This window comes from Cherax quadricarinatus, chromosome 1 (assembly GCF_038502225.1).
Source record: "Cherax quadricarinatus isolate ZL_2023a chromosome 1, ASM3850222v1, whole genome shotgun sequence".
Lineage (NCBI taxonomy): Eukaryota > Metazoa > Arthropoda > Malacostraca > Decapoda > Parastacidae > Cherax > Cherax quadricarinatus.
In genome coordinates, this window is record NC_091292.1 from 95622957 (window position 1) to 95647081 (window position 24125).

Consider the following 24125-nt stretch of genomic DNA (forward strand, 5'->3'; position numbering starts at 1 on the left):
CTAACACATTATGTATACATGCTCTATAGCGTTACAGATCAACATACCTAACAAATATCACACCTAAGATAATGAAGATAATACTACTGTGAAAGAAACTAGTGGAATACCTCTTGTGTACTGGTATTATCACTGAGTATTACACTAGGGGGTCCAAGTATAAGACACACTGCCTAGAAATAAGGATGATGCATGAACACATAAGAGCTGAGAAAGCTTTCATTAAAGCAACATTTCACTCAACGAGTGACGAAGCTCTCCTTCAGCAAAATGTGTTGCCTGGGAATTGAAAAACTGCATCACCTCTCTGACAACCCAAGAGAGACATGCAACAGACCAGACAGGAAGGCTGGGTAAACTGCATACTCTCATACTATTAAAATGTCTTAGACATAGTATTGCAGAGACAAGACAGGAAAATTCAGGCAGACGTGACAAACAAAATGCTAGAGACGAAAACCCTAAGAGGAAAAGCACTACGAACTCATACTCAGCTCTATAATAAAACAGATCAAGGGGAGACATGATCACAGCATACAAGATAATCCAGAGTCTAGCCTAAAGGGGACACAGATACTGAACATCTAACACATAGACACATGTTACAAAGAACTTATATTACGTTAGCAAACTGAAGGCCCAAGAGCTGGAGCTCCCAGGAAGCAAACACAGAGAGGTTAATACCCACGTACACTACTCAGAAACAATGTTTCAGAGATTTATTGATCTATTCATCCCTCCAACTGTCTGTCGAATATCATATAATATAGGTATAAAATACCTATATTGTATATCAGTCGAAGATACAGTAACAACTGGTATGAAATACAGTAACACCTCGTACAAGACACATTAACACCTGGTACAAGAAGTAACACCTGGTATAAGACATAGTAACACCTGGTACAAGACACAGTAATACCTGGTACAAGACACAGGAATACCTGGTACAAGACACAGGAATACCTGGTACAAGACACAGGAATACCTGGTACAAGAAACAATAGCACCTGGTACAAGACACAGTAGCACCTGGTACAAGACACAGTAATACCTGATAGAAGACACAGTAACACCTGGTACAAGACACAGTAATACCTGGTACAAGACACAGTAGAACCTAATACAAGACAGTAGCACCTGGTACAAGACAGTAGCACCTGGTACAAGACACAGGAACACCTGGTACAAGACACAGTAGCAACTGGTACAAGACACAGGAACACCTGGTACAAGACACAGTAGCACCTGGTACAAGACACAGGAACACCTGGTACAAGACACAGTAGCACCTGGTACAAGACACAGGAACACCTGGTACAAGACACAGTAGCACCTGGTACAAGACAGTAATACCTGATAGAAGACACAGTAGCACCTGGTACAAGACACAGGAACACCTGGTACAAGACACAGTAGCAACTGGTACAAGACACAGGAACACCTGGTACAAAACACAGTAGCACCTGGTACAAGACACAGTAATACCTGATAGAAGACACAGTAGCACCTGGTACAAGACACAGGAACACCTGGTACAAGACACAGTAGCAACTGGTACAAGACACAGGAACACCTGGTACAAGACACAGTAGCACCTGGTACAAGACACAGTAATACCTGGTACAAGACAGTAATACCTGGTACAAGACACAGTAGCACCTAATACAAGACACAGTAGCACCTAATACAAGACACAGTAGCACCTGATACAAGACACAGTAGCACCTGATACAAGACACAGTAGCACCTGATACAAGACACAGTAGCACCTGGTACAAGACACAGTAACACCTGGTACAAGACACAGTAATACCTGGTACAAGACAGTAATACCTGGTACAAGACACAGTAACACCTGGTACAAGACAGTAATACCTGGTACAAGACACAGTAATACCTGGTACAAGACACAGTAGCACCTAATACAAGACACAGTAGCACCTGATACAAGACACAGTAGCACCTGGTACAAGACACAGTAACACCTGGTACAAGACACAGTGGTGTCAGCATAGTGGCTGATCCCCTGTATATGTATATGTATATGTTATTTGAGTATCATAGTACCATCCATACGTTTTACATACATGACCCCTTGCTAGGCTCAGTGACTAGCTTGTGTGACGTCACGTGATGCCGTTGTGAGTGCTGCGCTCCCGTGATCGTCCTCACTCCGCGCTTAGGTCTACCAGGCAAGAGGACAGACAAGTCTGGGCTCCTCCCTTCACACTCTGTCAATATAAGTGTTACCATCCAACAAGTGTGTTTAACTCCAACCATCACATCTCCACGAACCCTTCTCAACAGTAGCACCTGGCACAAGACACAGTAGCACCTAATAGAAGACACAGTAACACCTGATACAAGACACAGTAAATCGGCCTGACGACACTGGAGGACAGGAGGGTCAGGGGAGACATGATAACGACATATAAAATACTGCGTGGAATAGACAAGGTGGACAAGGACAGGATGTTCCAGGGAGGGGACACAGAAACAAGAGGCCACAATTGGAAGTTGAAGACACAAATGAGTCAGAGAGATAGTAGGAAGTATTTCTTCAGTCATAGAGTTGTAAGGCAGTGGAATAGCCTAGAAAATGACGTAGTGGAGGCAGGAACCATACACAGTTTTAAGACGAGGTTTGATAAAGCTCATGGAGCGGGGAGAGAGAGGGTCTAGTAGCAACCGGTGAAGAGGCGGGGCCAGGAGCTAGGACTCGACCCCTGCAACCACAAATAGGTGAGTACAGTAGCACCTGGTACAAGACACAGTAACACGTGGTACAAGACACAGTAACACCTAATACAAGACACATTAATATCTGGTATAAGACACAGTAACACCTGATACAAGACACAGTAGCACCTGATAGAAGACACAGTAGCACCTGATACAAGACACAGTAACACCTGTTCACTAGGTCCTCCTCAGTAGGGTAACTATACACTGAACAAGTAGTGAGTGTAGCAGCTGATAGATAGATGTCTCCATCTACCTCTCCCTCCCTACATCCCTCCATCCTCCAGTTAACACCGCTTACCTGCTGTTATTTCCTTCTCTCTTTCTCCCTCTTACTTCCTTTTACTCCTCTTGATGTTGTTTTATCTCTCCCTCTTGGCAGTCTTCTACTTTTCCTGCTTGTCCTCCTCCTCTTCTCCCTTCATCTTCCCTTTAAAGAAACTAGTGTTATACCGGTGAAGGGCTCTTCATCCAAGGATTCATTCCGCACTTTTTTTAATCAAATTTGATGGCCTCCTATGAGGCCACATGTAAACGACAATAATAATAATAATAATAATAATAATAATAATAATAATAATAATAATAATAATTAATAATAATAATAATAATAATAATAATAATAATAATAATAATAATAATAATAATAATAATAAGAAGAAGAAGAAGAAGAACCCACCTAGTTTCATTTCCTTCTTCCTTCCATCCTACTGACTTGTCCGTCTCTCTAGGTAACACGATCTTCCTCCTAGTTTTCCTGACTTCCTGCCAACCTCCCTTCCTGCTTATCTGCCTACCTATCTGCCCTCCCTCTTACCTGCCTGTCTACCCACCTGCCTGCCCTCACCCCCCCTCTTTCTCTTCTTCCTCCCCCTCCTCCTCTTGCCCTACACCACTACCACCATCCCTTGCACCACTATCATTACCTGCACCACTAACACCATCACCTACACCACTACCACCATCACCTATACCACTAACATCATCACCTGCACCACTAACACCATCACCTGCACCACTACCACCATCACCTGCACCACTAACACCATCACCTGCACCACTAACACCATCACCTGCACCACTACCACCATCACCTGTACCACTAACACCATCACCTGCACCACTAACACCATCACCTGAACCACTACCACCATCACCTGTACCACTAACACCATCACCTGCACCACTAACACCATCACCTGCACCACTACTACCATTACCTGCACCACTACCACCATCACCTACACCACTACCACCATCACCTGCACCACTACCACCATCACCTACACCACTACCACCATCACCTACACCACTACCACCACTACTATCACCAGCACCAGCAACAACTGGGGTCATGCTATTATTCACACAACACCGGATATTTACCGGATGAACCGGTCTAGATGAACCGGTAACTCGCTTCAGGCCTTCCTCTACCTAACTGATTACCAATGGAAGCCTGGCGGACCGGTACACTAGCAGGGGTAGTCTGGTAGACCGGTACACTAGCAAGAGCAGTCTGGTGGACCGGTACACAACGAGGTGCAATCTGGTGGACCGGTACAGTAACAAGGGCAGCCTGATGGACCGGTATACTAGCAGGGGCAGTCTGGTGGACCGGTACGGTAGTAGGGGCACTGGTGGACCTGTACACTAGCAGGTTCAGTCTGGTTGACCGGTACACTAACAGGGACAATCTGGCGGACCGGTACACTTGAAGGAGTGCTCTTGTGCACTGGTATGCTTGAAGGAGTACCCTTGTGAACCAGTACACATGAAGAGGTAGCCTGGTGGATCGGTACATTTGAAAGGGTAGCCTGATGGACCGGTACACTTGCAGGTAGGTTACAGCTCACAGAAATATTTTTTAAATGACATAATCAGTAAAGACACACACACACACACACACACACACACACACACACACACACACACACACACACACACACACACACACACACACACACACACACACACACACAGGAGCTGAGTCTCGACCCCTGCAACCACAATTAGGTGAGTACACACACACACACACACACACACACACACACACACACACCACACACACACCACACACACCATGGGCACCTGTGACGAGCGGGGTCCCACAGGGGCCGGTCCTAGGACCAGTGCTATTTTTGGTATATGTGAACGACATGATGGAAAGGTTAGACTCAGAAGTGTCCCTGTTTGCAGATGATGTGAAGCTAATGAGGAGAATTAAATCTGATGAGGACCAGGCAGGACTTCAAAGAGACCTGGACAGACTGGACACCTGGTCCAGCAAATGGCTTCTCGAATTTAATCCTGCCAAATGCAAAGTCATGAAGATAGGGGAAGGGCACAGAAGACCACAGACAGAGTATAGGCTAGGTGGCCAAAGACTGCAAACCTCACTCAAGGAGAAAGATCTTGGGGTGAGTATAACACCGAGCATGTCTCCGGAAGCACACATCAATCAGATAACTGCTGCAGCATATGGGCGCCTGGCAAACCTGAGAACAGCATTCCGATACCTTAGTAAGGAATCGTTCAAGACACTGTACACCGTGTATGTCAGGCCCATACTGGAGTATGCAGCACCTGTTTGGAACCCGCACTTGATAAAGCACGTCAAGAAACTAGAGAAAGTACAAAGGTTTGCCACAAGGTTAGTTCCAGAGCTAAGGGGAATGTCCTATGAAGAAAGATTAAGGGAAATCGGCCTGACGACACTGGAGGACAGGAGGGTCAGGGGAGACATGATAACGACATATAAAATACTGCGTGGAATAGACAAGGTGGACAAAGACAGGATGTTCCAGGGAGGGGACACAGAAACAAAAGGCTACAATTGGAAGTTGAAGACACAAATGAGTCAGAGAGATATTAGGAAGTATTTCTTCAGTCATAGAGTTGTAAGGCAGTGGAATAGCCTTGAAAACGTAGTGGAGGCAGGAACCATACACAGTTTTAAGACGAGGTTTGATAAAGCTCATGGAGCGGGGAGAGAGAGGGCCCAGTAGCAACCGGTGAAGAGGCGGGGCCAGGAGCTAAGACTCGACCCCTGCAACCACAAATAGGTGAGTACACACACAGTGTAGTGACAAACTCGGGCACTAACATAACAAAGGCCATGGGTAAAATCCCTTTTATCGGGCCGGACTGTTTGGTATGCTGGTGCCCGGGAAGCCTAGCAGGCAGCCTTACAGGCCGGCTAGCAAGCAGGTTAGCAGACAGCCTAACAGGCCGGCTAGCAGGCAGCCTAACAGGCCGGCTAACAGGCAGGTTAGCAGGCAGGTTAGCAAGCAGCCTAACAGGCCGGCTAGCAGCCTAACAGGTCGGCTAGCAGGCAGGTTAGCAGGCAGCCTAACAGGCCGGCTAGCAGGCAGGTTAGCAGGCAGCCTAGCAGGCAGCCTAACAGGCCGGCTAGCAGGCAGGTTAGCAGGCAGCCTAACAGGATGGTTAGCAGGCAGCCTAATAGGCCGGCTAGCAAGCAGGTTAGCAGGCAGGTTAGCAAGCAGCCTAACAGGCCGGCTAGCAGGCAGCCTAACAGGCCGGATAGCAGGCAGGTTAGCAAGCAGCCTAACAGGCCGGCTAGCAAGCAGGTTAGCAGGCAGGTTAGCAAGCAGCCTAACAGGCCGGCTAACAGGCAGCCTAACAGGCCGGCTAGCAGGCAGGTTAGCAGGCAGCCTAACAGGCAGCCTCTTGCGCACTGTCAGCCTACCGCCGCTTGCATCACAACTTTCAGAAGTATTTCCCCATACCTTCGTACCCACTCGGCCAACATTTAGCTACAAAATTCCTAGAAATACACAAAACTAGAAAGTCTTTCAAAATAATAAGAAAAAACATGCGACCCGAGGCGGGTTCCTAGAGTCATGACGTCACGGGGTGTGCAGCTTCCAAGTCATTCAATAACTGATCATTTGTGTGGCTTTCAGATGGAAGACCCGGATATACCTGTCAATGTGTGCGAAGAGAGATGATACAAATCTCTGCTGTGAAAACCTAGTCCATGTTCGTACAATACGTGAGGACGTGGACGATCATTTCTGAAACATACCAAATTTGGTTCACTGCCTCTTTAAAGATCCCTCACTGTTTCCACATGTAAATATTGCAGCTTTGAAATCTGCCCTGAACAACGCTGCATTAGTACTATTAAATACACAACGCTGCCTCGTTTAATTACTCCAAAATTGAGGTTATTAACCACAAATTTGTAAAATATTTTGTTAAAGATGGTATGCCTCCCATTATGTATCGAGCGCTAAGGCAACCCGAGTGAATTTAGTTACCCCAGAGATGCGAGAGGACGAGGTTATGCCTCCAGTCCTCTCTCCTATTAATATATCTGTTTTTACTGTTTTTTTTCTCCAGCCATTCCTAATAAATTAGAAATGGCTGATATAGGAAAACATTTAGGGACGGTAGTTATGGACAACATGGGAAGATGAATAAGGTAACAAGCATCTAATTAATTTGTTGCGAACACGAAAATAAAAATATTTGGATTTTTTTTACTGGATTATCAAATATCCAAGGTATATAAACATAACTTGCAATAAAATACACAAACTGCTTTCATTCAAATTGAAAGCGAGCAGCAGCAGCCATCCACACCTGGATTAGAGAGCATGGAGACCATACTTCCCTCCTCCTCTTCCCTCTTAGCCTAGCCAACACAATCACACTACTGAACTTTTGCTTTCACTCAGTACTGGTCACACTAACACACTCAGAGTTGCATCACCTTACACAACACGAAATATTTGAAAAACAGTCTTCCTATACAACATTTCAACGATGTCATTGTCTTTCAATATGATCTAAACTCCCAAATCATTCATTTTTCGTCGACGTTCGTACTTTCCCTCCCTCCTTGTTGCTGGTGAGGGGCTCTTGATCTGGGGAATTGAATGTGCTCCAGTTCCCTGAATTGAGCTTGAATACCTTCCACTTTCCCCCCACAGGCGCTGTATAATCCTAAGGGTTTAGCGCTTCCCCCTTCATGATGATAATAATAATAATCGTACTTTCCCTTGTAGTCTGTCTTCCTTCTGGTATCTCGATCTTAATGACCCTCTCATCTTTTCGGCTTAAACTCCAGCAGCCACTTGTTTGACCATTCTTCCAACCTACGTCACCATGAAGAGCCCCTCTGTCCGCTCCATTAACGCTTTTTTCTCACTAGTTACAGTGTCCACATAGACAAGATTTGAGATTCCCTGGCAAGACATACGTATTAGGAACAGTAGTGACCCTGGTAACTGCTGCATTAGGAACTCACTTGTTACCCTTGCTTATTCCATCATTTCAACTCGTACTGATATTTTCAAGGCTGTGATGGACATGTGGGGCAGCGGGCCTCCAGCAGCAACAGCCTGAGCGACAAGACTAGCACAAGACGAGCCTGGCCCATGGCCGGGCTCCGGGAGTAGTAAGACTCTCGAAACTTATCAAAAGTATATCAGAGTTATACAGGAGTACTTTCCCGTCACCCCTGCTGGTTGTTCTAGCTTGTGGATCAACATGATAACAGAACCATATCAAATTATATCTTGGAGCCCAGGAAATTGCAATCCACTCATGCCTACCTTTCTTGCTTTATATTTTTAACTGACACAGAACTCGTTATGTGTGAGTTTCCGAAGACCTTCCTCTCTAGGTGCTTCAGCACCCTCTTCTCCAGGTGTTTTACCACCCTCTTCCTCAGGTGCTTCAGTATCTTCTCCAAGTGCTCCAGTACCCTCCTTTCCAAGTGCTCAGAATCATTTTTTTCAAGTATCGGGCAATTGTCCCTATTTCCAGCGACCTAAAGATCTTCGACATGGATTCCCTGAACAAGGGCTCTCTTCCTTCCTTCAATACCCGTAACTATAGGCTGTCAGGTCCCTTTCATAGCCTTTGTTGTGTCCACTTCATTCAATACAGATCCTCCCCGACTTCTGACCTATGCGACTTACATCCATCCGCACATACGACCGAAAAAATAAAGTATAAATTAGGAAAACAAACAAAAAAATATGTACGTAAATATAGAAATCACCCTTGGTCATGCGTCCGCCAGCGCTCGCGGCTGCTGACGTATTGTGGTAATATTTTTACCACAAAATACTTTAAAATTATAGAATAAACAGAAACTAAAGAATGGTATTTTTAAATGATAAAATAGAAAATAAAGAATGATAAATATGCTTACTGTACTGTGTTAAAATCATAAAAAAACTAAGAAGGTAAAAGGCAATATTAAAATAATGAATAACAAGAAAATTAACGGGCCTAGTCTAGGCTACATTCCATACAGCATATTTGTGAAACCTATGAATGATACCTACAAGTGAGGCACATCAGTTTGTGAGTAATGAAACTTAAGGTAACAAAGCAGGCTGATAAAAAAAAACGAGATAATCATGACTGAAATTTATTGGGTTAAAAGAATGCTGTACAGGTATACAATTGCAGGAATGAAAATGGTTTGTTTTAAACATTTGCTGCCTCTCGTGGACCAGAAGGCCTACTCCTATACCCCCTCTGTCCTTATATTTACTATTATGTCCATTAACAGTTCCAGGAATCACTGGCTCCTGGGCCCGGTCTCACACCAGGCCTCATAAACAGGAAAGGAAATATTGCAGATATAAGATATATTGAGAAACGCAGTAAATTCAAATTAACAGTACCTCTATACTTAAGTAGAAATTTTAAAGATTTCCCTTCCATCAATCTTCCCAGAGTGCATAACGTGTAACAGGCTTCCGTTTTCACTCTTATATGGCAGGACGGTTGTACCTTGGATGGTTGGTCAATGCGTAAGCCTAGCAATTCTTACTTTACTATTAATAATTCTTAATTTTCTTAGAATTCATATCGTATTTGTTGATATGATACTGATTAAACGCGGGCAACAACAGCCTGGTTGATTAGTCGTTCACCAGGAAAGTCTGGCCTCAGGATGGGCTACCTGGACAAAAACTGGAAATCGGCCACAAGCACGCATTACCTAGGATTATTTCCAGTTCCCGCGGCACACAAAATTCATGGAAAAAAGGCAGAATTTAAATACAACTCATGAAAAGTGTGACATAAGTCTGAGGTACACTGGTGCAGTCAGAGTCAGTCATTTCAACTCTACTGAGGTTTGGGTTCGGGTGCACTTTATTTTTATTTAGGACAATTTATCGTTCTACGAAATATAGCGTAAATTATGCTATTTGTATGTGCCAAGAATTTCAAATAAGTATAGAAAAAAACTTGTTACTGTTCTTGTGGGATTTGTGGGAAAACATGATTTTACACGCATAAAAATTCTTCGTGATCTGCATTAATCTATTTAGTTGAAATAGATTATACACGTATAAATGTGTCGACGACTTAGTAATACATGAAACTACAATCTTTAGTACAGCCATCCACCCGCCATAAGGGGAATTACCAGTAGATCCCTGGCTGTCAAGAGAGAGCTGGACAGATACCTAAAGTCAGTGCCGGATCAGCCGGGCTGTGGTTTGTACGTTGGACTGCGTGCGGCCAGCTGTAACAGCCTCATTGATCAGGCCCTGATCCACCAGGAGGCTTGGTCATGGACCGGGCCGCGGGGGCGTTGATCCCCGGAATACCCTCCAGGTAAGATGTGTAAGATTAACTGAACGAGCATTTCTGAATACTCTTTATTTCTTCTCTCCTCGTCACCTTCCTCCGTCTTCAGAGCTACTCAATTACTACTATACGAGGGTATTCAGCCCGAGGGAAAATCCAGGAAAAGAGGAGTGATTAGTTACGCCTGATGTTAACAGGACAAAACTGGGGTAGCCATGGATGGGGGTGATGGTGGGACCTGGCCTGGAGAAGCTCACACCACCACAGTGGTCGAAGGTAAAGATTCCCATGAAATGAATATGGTATTTGAAGCCCCGGTGGCTGAGTAGGTAGATATGGGTCAGAATAGCGCGGGACATCAAAGCTCAGAGGCTGCGTTCATGATGCATTAGTTTGTCAAGAAAAGATCTCTCGTGAAAGGAAAAAGTAGTTGAATATTGTTAAGCTGATGTGAATTTAAGAATAAGCTAAGCTGAATGTTGAGGTAATATATCGTAGCCTGCTCTTTACACACATAAACGATGCTGAGAAGAAAACCAGGTCATTCCAGGTACCGTGGAGTATTTTGATATTTGAAAATTCACGTATAAAGAATGAGGGATATAAACACTACTGTATTTTTGTTACATGAATGAAAAAATTGCCTTTTCTTTAACAAAACTAAATGTAAAACTATATGAAAATTCTTTTAATGTGTAGCTTGAATATTTAAATCTTCACAGCTTAGTGAACCTACTTACCTAGTGATGATTCCCAGGATCACAGCCTCCGCTACCCGCCCTCACACACATTACTTTGATAACCTGGTCAGGTAGGCTGTTGGTGCTCTTGGCACGCACTCTGACGTGGGCGCCGCAGCTCATCTAATCAGGATCAATTCATAGCACCTTTTTCAAGTTCCCTATTGGGGCTGTTTGCAGTTTTTCTTCTATATAAATGTATCGAAAAAATCTATCCAGTTATGCAACCTTTTAGTGTACTAACTGTACCCTCGTACAGTTGGACAATTTTGTACCATCAAACATACCTCGACCTCTGGTAAGAAACGTTTATAATTGATTAAAATTGCATACCAGTAGACTCTGGAAATGGGATTCTGTATTATAGCGTCTCCCATTACATACATGACATACAAAATACTCAGGGAATTCAGCAGTGGAGAGAGGAACAAACTTAGATGCGAGGGGACAGCCAGGGACATACGTGGCAGCTAAAAACACAGATGATCCATCGGGACGTTAATAAATACTCATAGTTGCAGAATAGTAATTAAGTATAATAAACTAGATGAAGAGGCAAACAATATACACCGTTCTAAAAGAAGGTAAGATAGGAGAACGGAAACCAGGAATTAATGAAGTTGAGAAGGTGAGACTAGGAACTATGACTTGACCCTTACGAATGTAACTAGGCAAGTGCACACACACACACACACACACACACACACACACACACACACACACACACACACACACACACACACACACACACACACACACACACACACACACACAAACACACACACACACACACACACACACACACACACACACACACACACACACACACACACACACACACACACACACACACACACACACACACACACACGCCAGGAGCTATGAATCGACCCCTGCAACCACAAATAGGTGAGTACACACACACAGAGGTATGATAAAGCTCATGGAGCAGGAAGAGTGACCTAGTAGCGACCAGTGAAGAGGCGGGACCAGGAGCTGTGAATCGACCCCTGCAACCACGACTAAGTGAATACACACACACACAAATACACAAACACATACAAATACACACAAACACAAATACGCAAAAAACTCCAATGCTTGCTGGAGTTCAGCTTTACCATAACGCTATCTCTGACTAATACAGGGTTGAGACGCCCTTAGGGACATAGCAAAGTGGTAGTACCTCCCTAGGGCACCAGGGGTCACCACCCAACACCAACAGGTTATAGAATTCTTGCACCAGCAAAAGTTGTAACATTCTTCCATTGGTGGCGTCAGGTATTTTTGCAACTAGTAGAACACTGTTCACTCAAGAGATGGTGTAAGGTCTTAGACCAGCAGGAGGGAGTAACACTCCTCAGTGGTGGTGAAAGAGGGAGTGGTGTTAACCTGCACCAGCATGAGGGAATAATACTCTTCCATTACTAGTAATGTTGTAATTTCTTACCTCTGATTAGTGAAAAAACCTGGATCCCGTCTGAGGGGCCGGCAGTCATATTGATACTTAACAACCTTGAGTGCTTAAAGGACTTGTAATTCTAGAGGTGTACAAGGTGAAATGTTCTAAGGGTGACAAGAATTGAGTGAGGACCCTCCAAGGCTGTATCGTATCATGTGACCACGGGAGCCCATGGGAGGTTTAATACTTATTAAGTTATTTAGAGGTAATTATCCTTAATAGGCGGCACTAAATTTTTAACCATGTGTATTAAAAATGGATATGAAGGTGTGGACTATGGCTCATGTCACTTCAGACAGTTAGAGGGCCAGGACAAGAAAATTTATGATATAATGACTCCCTGAAGTGAAACATCCCTATCCATCCTTCATCGTACAGGTACTGTGCTTCCCACCTCGAGAACTGCAACATCCCCACCCATCAGTCAGTGCAGGTACTGTGCTTCCCACCTCCAGAACTGCAACATCCCCACACATCAGTCAGTGCAGGTACTGTGCTTCCCACGTCCAGAACTGCAACATCCCCACACATCAGTTAGTACAGGTACTGTGCTTCCCACCTCCAGAACTGCAACATCCCCACATATCAGTCAGTGCAGGTACTGTGCTTCCCACCTCCAGAAATGCAACATCTCCACCCATTCTTCAGAGTGCAGGCACTGTACTTCCCACATCCAGGGCTGTAACATCCTCACCCATCCTTTAGAATCAGGCACTGTACTTTCCACACCCGGAACCGATACCCCACCCATCCTTTAGAGTGCAGACACTTTACTTGCCACACCCGGAACTATAACACCCTCATCCATCCTTCAAAGTGCAGGCACTGTGTTTCTCACCTCCGGAGCTGCAACATCTTCACCCATCCTTTAAAGTGCAGGCACTGTTTCGCACCTCCAGAGCTGCAACATCCCCACCCATCCTACAGAGTGCAGGCACTGTGTTTCTCACCTCCAGAGCTGCAACATCTTCACCCATCCTTCAAAGTGCAGGCACTGTTTCGCACCTCCAGAGCTGCAACATCCCCACCCGTCCTACAGAGTGCAGGCACTGTTTCTCACCTCCAGAACCGCACCATCCCCACCCATCCTACAGAGTGCAGGCACTGTGTTTCTCACCTCCAGAACTGCAACATCCCCGCCTATCATACAGAGTGCAAGCACTGTGTTTCTCACCTCCAGAACTGCAGCATCCCCGCCCATCCTACAGAGAGCAGGCACTGTTCACAGTATCTACCTCCACAGCTCAAGTCCGGGTAACTGATTTGCTTTAGTCCCTAGTCCCTTCACACTGGTTCAGTCCATGTGATCACGGTATCTCCTGTGCCACGTAAGTATCCATGGACCCATTATATGCCTCTGACTGCTGCCCACACCATGGGTATAATATGCATAATAAAGCTAACAAACTTGTCAGTATTCTAAACCACGTACATCACAAAAGCATTATAATAATAATAATAATAATAATAATAATAATAATAATAATAATAATTATTATTATTATTATTATTATTATAGTCTTAAGGCGCGCTAAACCCGGTGTTCATATAGGGCGTGTGTATATATTTATTTATTTATGTATGTATGTATGTATGTACGTATATATATATATATATATATATATATATATATATAAATATATATATATATATATATATATATATATATATATATATATATATATATATATATATATATATATATATATATATATATATATATATATATATATGTCGTGCCGAATAGGCAGAACTTGCTATCTTGGCTTAAAAACCAACGCTCATCTTGCCATATAGGACATGTGAAAATTTGTGTATGCAATAATTTCGCCAAAATCATTCTGAACCTAACGAAAAAAAATATATTTGATTGTGTCTGTTTATTATTAAATTATTGTATATGTTTTTAAAATATATTTAGTTGGGTTAGGTTAAAATAAATTGTTCTTGTTATAATAAGGTTAGGTAAGTTTTCTAAGATTCCTTTGGGGCAAAATTAAATATTTTTACATTAACATTAATGAAAAATATATAACTTTAAACGTATAAGAGAAAATTTTAGAAAGGACTTTATTTTAAATGAGTTCTTGCTAATTGATCAGTTTTACATATTCGGCACGACATATATATATATATATATATATATATATATATATATATATATATATATATATATATATATATATATATATATATATATATATATATATATATATATATATATATATATGTCGTGCCGAATAGGCAGAACTTGCGATCTTGGCTTAAATAGCAACGCTCATCTTGCCATATAGGACAAGCGAAAATTTGTGTATGCAATAATTTGCATATTCAATAATTTCGCCAAAATCATTCTGAACCTAACGAAAAAGTATATTTCACTGTGTTTGTTTAGTATTAAATTACTGTAAACAATTCTAAAATATATTTAGTTGGGTTAGGCTAAAATAAATTACTCTTATTATAATAAGGTTAGGTAAGTTTTCTAAGATTCTTTTGTTGCAAAATTATAAATTTTTACATCAACATTAATGAAAAAAATATACCTTTAAACGTATAAGAGAAAATTTTAGAAAGGACTTAATTTTAAATGAGTTGTTGCTAATTGACCAGTTTTACATATTCGGCACGACATATATATATACGTATATATATATATATATATATATATATATATATATATATATATATATATATATATATATATATATATATATATATATATATATATATATATATATATATATATATATATATATATATATATATATATATATATGCATATACATTATACTTTAAACGTTATATTTTGCGTCAGGACATTCAGCAGCATTATTCAGCTTTTTCTTACATCACTCAAGCCTGACCTTTTAATCTGAGCAATATATTCCAGGTTCGTAAACATAAAGACGAAAGATCCTTAAAGGACCCCAACAAACATTTTACTTTTCCTTACCATAGTCTAGCCTTAACTAAAAACCAAAATTTACAAAAATAAAACACATTACCTATGGAAGTAATTGGCCTTGATATCCACTAACACAAATGCTTCCGACACACTGAATATAATATTAAATAAATGATAAGTAATGTGCACTTTTCGCAATGTAACTTGCAGGGAACATGGACAGTTATAGCCAGAGCAGGACACACCACCTCACTCGCCCACACTCACAACACAACTCATTCACTGGCGGCCACTCTCCTCCCGCCATGTAAAAATATCGTAAGGAATCATCCTGACTGCTCTTCTCTTCCCTACTAGCTCGACCATTACACGCTAAGCCCATGAGAATCTTCGTTGTTTTCTGCTGGGTAGTGGTTGGTGTATATGTTAACACCTGTCATTGTGTGTGTGTGTGTGTGTGTGTGTGTGTGTGTGTGTGTGTGTGTGTGTGTGTGTGTGTGTTATGTGTGTGTGTGTGTGTGTGGAGGGGAGGAGAGGGAAGGAAGGTGGTGGGTCGTGCGTGTGGCAGCGGGGGCTGCAACAGGTTCCAGCATCCTCATGTTAGTGTGAGGGACCTTAGGAACCTAGAGGACCTGAGGGACCTAGAGGAGCTGAGGAACCTAGGGAACCTGAGGGACCTAGAGGACCTGACGGCCCTAGAGGACCTGAGGGACCTAGAGGAGCTGAGGAACCTAGGGAGCCTGAGGGACCTAGAGGAGCTGAGGAACCTAGGGAACCTGAGGGACCTAGAGAACCTGACGGACCTAGAGGACCTGAGGGACCTAGAGGACCTGAGGAACCTAGGGAATCTGAGGGACCTAGAGGACCTGAGGGGCCTAGAGGACCTGAGGAACCTAGGGGACCTGAGGGACCTAGAGGACCTGAGGGACCTAGAGGAGCTGAGGAACCTAGGGAACCTGAGGGACCTAGAGGACCTGACGGACCTAGAATACCTGAGGGACCTAGAGGACCTGAGGGACCTAGAGGACCTGAGGGGCCTAGAGGACCTGAGGAACCTAGGGGACCTGAGGGACCTAGAGGACCTGAGGGACCTAGAGGAGCTGAGGAACCTAGGGAGCCTGAGGGACCTAGAGGACCTGACGGACCTAGAATGCCTGAGGGACCTAGAGGACCTGAGGGACCTAGAGGACCTGAGTAACCTAGGGAACCTGAGGGACCTAGAGGAGCTGAGGAACCTAGGGAACCTGAGGGACCTAGAGGACCTGACGGCCCTAGAGGACCTGAGGGACCTAGAGGAGCTGAGGAACCTAGGGAGCCTGAGGGACCTGAGGGACCTAGAGGAGCTGAGGAACCTAGGGAACCTGAGGGACCTAGAGAACCTGACGGACCTAGAGGACCTGAGGGACCTAGAGGACCTGAGGAACCTAGGGAATCTGAGGGACCTAGAGGACCTGAGGGGCCTAGAGGACCTGAGGAACCTAGGGGACCTGAGGGACCTAGAGGACCTGAGGGACCTAGAGGAGCTGAGGAACCTAGGGAACCTGAGGGACCTAGAGGACCTGACGGACCTAGAATACCTGAGGGACCTAGAGGACCTGAGGGACCTAGAGGACCTGAGGGGCCTAGAGGACCTGAGGAACCTAGGGGACCTGAGGGACCTAGAGGACCTGAGGGACCTAGAGGAGCTGAGGAACCTAGGGAACCTGAGGGACCTAGAGGACCTGACGGACCTAGAATGCCTGAGGGACCTAGAGGACCTGAGGGACCTAAAGGACCTGAGGAACCTAGGGAACCTGAGGGACCTAGAGAACCTGAGGAACCTAGGGGACCTGAGGAACCTAGGGAAAATGAGGGACCTAGAGGACCTGAGGGCTCTCAGGAACTTCAGGAACCCTGGACCTCAGAAATTTGACGGACCAAATACCTGAGAGATTTCAGGAACCTCGGGGAGGCCCTCAGGGACCTCAGAGCTCAGGGGCCCTGGCTCCTGCTATTACCATTAAACATTACCATTAACACGACTGGGTCATGCTCAGACTAGGCTGAATCTTCCAAATGTACACCTATAACCTGTGTCCACAAAAACCACTGCTATAAAATAAACACTGTACGAAAGGCCTAAATAAAGACGTATTTATATTTCAAGGAAACTCTAATCTACATAGCAATTCCTGTCATAGCGTCGACAACATGCTACACCCAGTACTAAAAAAGTATCTATGAGTATACAGGAATTAGTCGGGTGTTGTTATTCACATGCTAACTAGGGCAGGATGGTGACGGAAATGAATCATACCATTTGACGTTGCTCGATTAACCTAGGTATTAACCCGGATATTATCCTGTGTACTAAAATGAACATCATATATTAATTAACCTTGGGATTAGCCTCCTGGGTTGAAGGATCATGAAGGTGTTTCCTACTCAACCAGTGACTGACGGCTAGGCTTGGTCAGTGATGGATAGGCTTGGTCACTGAGGGATGGGCTTGGTCACTGAGGGCTGGGCTCGGTCACTGAGGGATGGGTATGGTCACTGAGGGATGGGCTTGGTCACTGACGGAGAGACTTGGTCACTGATGGATAGGGTGGGTCTTTAACGGATAGGGTGGGTCATTGACGGCTAGGCTTGGTCACTGACGAATAGGCTTGGTAACTGACGGAAAGGCTTGATCACTGACTGATAGGCTTGGTCACTGACGGATAGGCTTCGTCACTGACGGATAGACTTGGTCACTAACGGATAGGCTTGGTCACTGACAGCTAGGCTTAGTCACTGACGAATAGGCTTCGTCACTGACAGATAGGCTTGATCACTGAGAGATAATCTTGGTCACTGACGGAAAAGCTCTGTGAAAAGCTCTGTTCCACAAGGCACAGCACTCGCTCCCATCTTGTTTCTCATCCTCATATCTGACATAGACAAGGATGTCAGCCACAGCACCGTGTCTTCCTTTGCAGATGACACCCAAATCTGCATGACAGTGTCTTCCATTGCAGACACTGCAAGGCTCCAGGCGGACATCAACCAAATCTTTCGGTGGGCTGCAGAAAACAATATGAAGTTCAACGATGAGAAATTTCAATTACTCCGATATGGTAAACATGAGGAAATTAAAACGTCATCAGAGTACAAAACAAATCCTTCCACAAAATAGAGCGAAAAACCAACGTCAAAGACCTGGGAGTGATCATGTCGGAGGATCTCACCTTCAAGGACCATAACATTGTATCAATCGCATCTGCTAGAAAAATGACAGGATGGATAATGAGAACCTTCAAAACTAGGGATGCCAAGCCCATAATGACACTCTTCAGGTCACTTGTTCTATCTAGGCTGGAATATTGCTGCACACTAACAGCACCTTTCAAGGCAGGTGAAATTGCTGACCTAGAAAATGTACAGAGAACCTTCACAGCGCGCATAACGGAGATAAAACACCTCAATTACTGGGAGCGCTTGAATTTCCTGAACCTGTACTCCCTGGAACGCAGGCGGGAGAGATACATGATTATATACACCTGGAAAATCCTAGAGGGACTAGTACCGAACTTGCACACGAAAATCGCTCACAACGAAAGCAACATATTTGGCAGACGATGCAACATCCCCCCAATGAAAAGCAGGGGTGTCACTAGCACGTTAAGAGACAATACAATAAGTGTGGGGCCCGAGACTGTTCAACTGCCTCCCAGCATACATAAGGGGGATTACCAATAGACCCCTGGCAGTCTTCAAGCAGGCACTGGACAAGCACCTAAAGTCTGTACCTGACCAGCCGGGCTGTGACTCGTACGTTGGATTGCGTGCAGCCAGCAGTAACAGCCTGGTTGATCAGGCTCTGATCCACCAGGAGGCCTGGTCACAGACCGGGCCGCGGGGGCGTTGACCCCCGGAACTCTCTCCAGGTAAACTCCAGGTAAACACCTCTTCACGCAGGAACTGGTAGGACTTAAACCATTCTACAGAACTCATGCCGATAGCTTGCAGTTTCTTACATAATATATTGTGGTTGACTGTATCGAAGGTCTTTTGCTAGTCTAAGGTTACCATTCCTGTGTAATTCCCTAATGACATTTCAGCTCTCAGGTAGTCCATCAAATTAATGAGGGAGGTGTCGGTTGAATGAGATCCATGGTAACTATGAAGAATGTTTTTGTCATTAAGATACTTAACTATGTACTTGATAGTACACCACCTTCTCTAGAATTTTGGACATCACACTGAGTATACTAACACGCCTCTAGTTGCTGACATCAGATCTACTATTTTTCTTGAAGATGTAGTCGTAACTCTCGCCTCTTTGAATCCTTCCGGGACAGTATTTGTGGCAGTGGACAAATTTATTATGTGCGCAATGGGAACTGGTAATTCAGAGGCGCCATCTTTCAGGAACTTAGGAGGGATGTTATCTGGACTCTATGACCGCGGGTTCAATCCCGGCCGGGGGTATGGTTCGGGGTATACCTAGAGAGGGTTTCGGGGATCAGCGCCCCTGCGGCTCGGTGTGACACCAGGCCCCGTGGTGGATCAGGGTCTGATCAACCAGGCTGTTACTGCTTGGCGCACTCAAAATGACATACGAACCACGGCCCGGCTAGTCAGGTACTGACTTTAGGTGCCTGTCCAGTGCCTTCTTGAAGAAGCCAGGGGTCTATTCGTAATCCCCCTTAAGTATGCTGGGAGGCAGGTGAACAGTCTTGGGCCCCGGACACTTATTGTGTTGGGGGAATGTTGCATCTCCTTCCGAGTCTTTTCCTTTTACAGGGAGTGTTTTTCGTGCGCAAGTTTGGTACTAATTCCTGTAGGATTTTCCAAGTGTATATTAACATGAATCTCTCATGCCTGCATTCCAGGGAATACAAATAAAGGGCCTTCAACCGTTCTCAGTAATTTAGGTGCCTTATCGTACTTATGTGTGCTGTGAAAGTTCTTTGTATACTCTCCAGGTCAGCAATTTCGCCTGCCTTGAAGGGGGCCGTTAGTGTACAGCAGTATTCCAGCCTAAAGATAACAAGTGATTTAAAGATAATCGTCATGGTCTTGGCGAACCTAGTTTTGAAGGTTCTCATGATCCATTCTATCATTTTCCGAGCAGATGCGGTAGATACATTATTGTGGTCTTTGACGGCAAGATCCTCGGACATTATCACTCGCAGGTCCTTCACATTACTTTTTCGCCCTATTGTATGGTTAGAATTTATCGTATACCCTGATACAGTTTTAATTTTCTCAAGTTTTCCATATCTGAGTAGTTGAAATTTCTCTTCATTGAACTTCATATTGTTTTGAGTGGCCCAATTGAAGATTTGGTTGATGTCAGTTTGGAGTCTTGCGGTGTCTTCGTTGGAGGACACTGTCATGGCAAAGGAAGACACGGAGCTATGGCTTACATCTGTCTATGTCAGATATGAGGATGAAAAATAGAATGGGAGCGAGTATTGTGGCTTGCGAAACAGAACTTTTTACCGTAGCTGCCTCAGACTTTACTCTGTTTACTATTACTCTTTGTGTTCTATTTGTTAGGAAGTGATAGATCCATCTACCAACTCTTCCTGTTATTCATTTATCACGCATTTTGTGCGCTATTACACCATGGTTACATTTGTCGAAAGCTTTTGCAAAGTCTGTGTATGCTACATCCGTATATTGTTTATCCTCTACAGCATCCAGGACCTTGTCATAGTGGTCCAGTAGCTGGGACAGGCAGGAGCGACCTGCTCTAAACCCGTGTTGCCCTGGGTTGTGTAACTGCTGGGTATCTAGCTGAGTGGCGTTCTTGCTTCTTAGAACCCTTTCAAAGATTTTTTTATAATATGGGATGTTAGTGCTATCGGTCTGTAGTTCTTTGCAATTGCTTTACTCCCACCTTTGTAAAGTGGGGCTATATCTGTTGTTTTTAGTGAGTGTGGGATGACCCCTGTGTCCATGCTCCCTCTCCATAGAATGCTGAAGGCACGAGACAGGGGCTTCTTGCAGTTCTTGATGAACACGGAGTTCCATGAGTTTGGGCCTGGGGCAGAGTTCATGGGCATGTCATTTATTGCCTTTTCAAAGTCTTGTGGGGTTAGGATAATATCCGCCTATTTACCAGTATTTCTTGCTGAAGTTTCTAGTTTACCTCCTTTAATTGTCCTGTGTAGGCCTGTCCGATCCCTAATCATTTTCCTGGTACAGTAAATGACTAGATGACCGCTAAGACCTGTGGTAATGACGCCTGACTGGTTACAGAGAATATGCTCTAATATGCTGGCTGGGAACTGTGTGATCTGGGTTGGTGCTTTAATTAGTTGAATGTAACTATTTACTCCCAGAATACTGCAATTGTTAGGCTGCTAATAACTAATGGAAATAAGTCACTTTACTATTTAAGGAAACTGTAATCACTCAATGCTCGTTAATTGCACTTAAGTGTAATTGCACCTAAATAAATTTACTAAATATTAAGGTGCCCGTGGCCTGGTGGCGAAAGCTCTCGCTTCACACGGCGAGGATCCGGGTTCGATTCTAGGCGAAGGGGAGTGGAAACATCGGACGTGTTTCCTTACACCGGTTGTCTATGTTCACCCATCAGTAAAATGGGTACCTGGGTATTAGTTGACTGACGTGGGTCGCATCCTGGGACAAAACTGACCTAATTTGCGCGAAATGCTCTGCATAACAAGGGGCTTTCTATATAGTAGTACGTCATTGATGTCAGCTAGACCTGTATACCTTGTACATGTACTTGAATTAAATAAAGATATTATATTATATAGCCAAACATGTGAATGATTAAAATAAAATAGTTATTCATAAAAATCTGCAAAACCATCGTTTTCTTAATTTTAACGATAGAGAAAGAAAGTTACTTTTATATAGCCAACTAAAATATTTATCAAAGTAGGTAAGTAAATAAGAAAGAAAGCTTATTCAGGTACAATTACACAATTTTTGGATGATTGCAATTTCTTACACAACAATGTACGTGTAAATTACTTTAATGCTAGGTGAACAGGGACACAGTTAGTTGGTTATAACTATGACCATGATTTTTAAAGGGACGGACCAGTAAGCCAGCGAAAGGCCTCGGTCAGATGACCAAGAAGACCAACGTCAGGAAACACTTGTCCTGTTTCCTGGCGAACCTTACCTAACATGAACAGGAACAACAGGTGTCTTAAGGAAACACGTCCTAATGTTTCCACCAGTACCGGGGATCGAACCGCTGACTAGTGTGTGAGCTGAGTGCATTAGCAATCAAGCTACGGGACAGTAGGAAGTGATCATTGATTTAAATAATTTGTTTTGCTTGCTTACTTGTTTAGGATGAAGATGTTTGATCACTACTACTACTTCTTACCCAAGTGTTCCTATAGCCTGTCTCTACATTTTTCCATTGTTATTCTCTTTAATTTTGTGTCATCCTGCTCTTACCATCACCCTCTGTCTCTCGTTCATTTGGTATTCCTGATCTAGTGTAGTATCCTGCACTGTATGTATTCTGACTCTTCTAAATTACGAATCACTTTTTGGAGGAGTACAGTGTCAAATGCTTTCCTGTACCCCAGAAATATGCAGTCGACCCATTCTTGTCTTTCTCGCTTTGGTATCAATTCAATTCAATTCAATTCAAAGTTTATTCTCTATAAGGATTACAATGCTGAGTTTACAGAATTTGGTTATTGTGTGGTTTACATGTAATAAAGTAATAATTACAGAATGTACCACTAGAACACCTAGCATGGCTAGGCATTACAGAGTGTACCACTAGAACACCTAGCATGGCTAGGCATTTCGGGCAGACTTAGTTTAATTCTTAATTTTAAAATATTACAAATTATGAGGTAAGTTGGTATTATGGCTAAGTGACTAAATACTAGTTTGTGAGTTTAGCAATGTGAATGCTTTTGTTTTGGCACAGTACATACTTTCAGTATTGGAGTATCACAGGCCAACTTATGACTAGTTTGGATTCATTATTTTAAGATTGAGATTAATATTTCTGTTTATGGTCAAATGGGTGAGTGAGTGTAAGTGTGAACCACCAGGTGGTATTCGTGTTGTTAGTTGACGGGGTGTATCAGGGAGATAAGATGTTTTCTAATGGTAGTTTTGAAGGTGATGAATGTGTCTGCAGTTCTAGAGTTTTCAGGTAGGGTGTTCCAGATTTTAGGGCCTTTGACATACATTGAGTTTTTGTAAAGATTTAGTCGGACACGGGGAATGTCAGAAATGTTTGTGTCTGGTGTTATGCCTGTGGGTTCTGTCACAACTATCAAGAAAGCGTTTTAGGTCAAGGTTAATAATGGAATTTAAGGTCCTCTAGATGTAGATTGCACAGAAGTAAGTGTGGATGTACTGAAGAGTGGGGGAGGGGGGTGTTGCAAGGGATGGGATTTAATGATTATTCTTACTGCGGCTTTTTGTTGGGTTATTATTGGCTTTAGGTGTGTTGCTGCAGTTGATCCCCAAGCACAAATAGCATAGGTGAGGTATGGATAAATAAGTGAGTGGTATAGGATCTCACCTTCAAGGACCATAACATTGTATCAATCGCATCTGCTAGAAAAATGACAGGATGGATAATGAGAACCTTCAAAACTACGGATGCCAAGCCCATGATGACACTCTTCAGGTCACTTGTTCTATCTAGGCTGGAATATTGCTGCACACTAACAGCACCTTTCAAGGCAGGTGAAATTGC

The 24125-nt window shown here is 43.6% G+C and overlaps 2 protein-coding genes across 12 annotated transcripts in view; one reads left to right on the forward strand and one right to left on the reverse strand.

Moving 5' to 3' along the window:
* Positions 1–15724, reverse strand: part of LOC128686001 (uncharacterized) — a 363682-nt gene extending 347958 nt beyond the window's left edge. For 4 of the 5 annotated variants that reach the window (XM_070084588.1, XM_070084571.1, XM_070084597.1 and 1 more), the window contains exon 1: positions 15540–15724. The gene's annotated coding sequence lies outside the window, so the exon portion shown is untranslated. Of the gene's footprint in view, positions 1–3046; positions 3176–15539 lie in introns of all 5 variants that reach the window. The other variant, XM_070084578.1, reaches the window with a different exon arrangement.
* Positions 10187–24125, forward strand: part of LOC128689763 (uncharacterized) — a 34324-nt gene continuing 20385 nt past the window's right edge. For 2 of the 7 annotated variants that reach the window (XM_070084639.1, XM_070084675.1), the window contains exon 1: positions 10212–10356. Coding sequence is in view for 1 of the 7 variants with exons in the window: in XM_070084635.1 (XP_069940736.1) it covers positions 10313–10356; positions 12910–13019 (154 nt within the window). In the remaining 6 variants the exon portion in view is untranslated. Of the gene's footprint in view, positions 10357–12909; positions 13020–13510; positions 13786–24125 lie in introns of those variants that run through there. The other 5 variants (XM_070084635.1, XM_070084682.1, XM_070084666.1 and 2 more) reach the window with 5 other exon arrangements.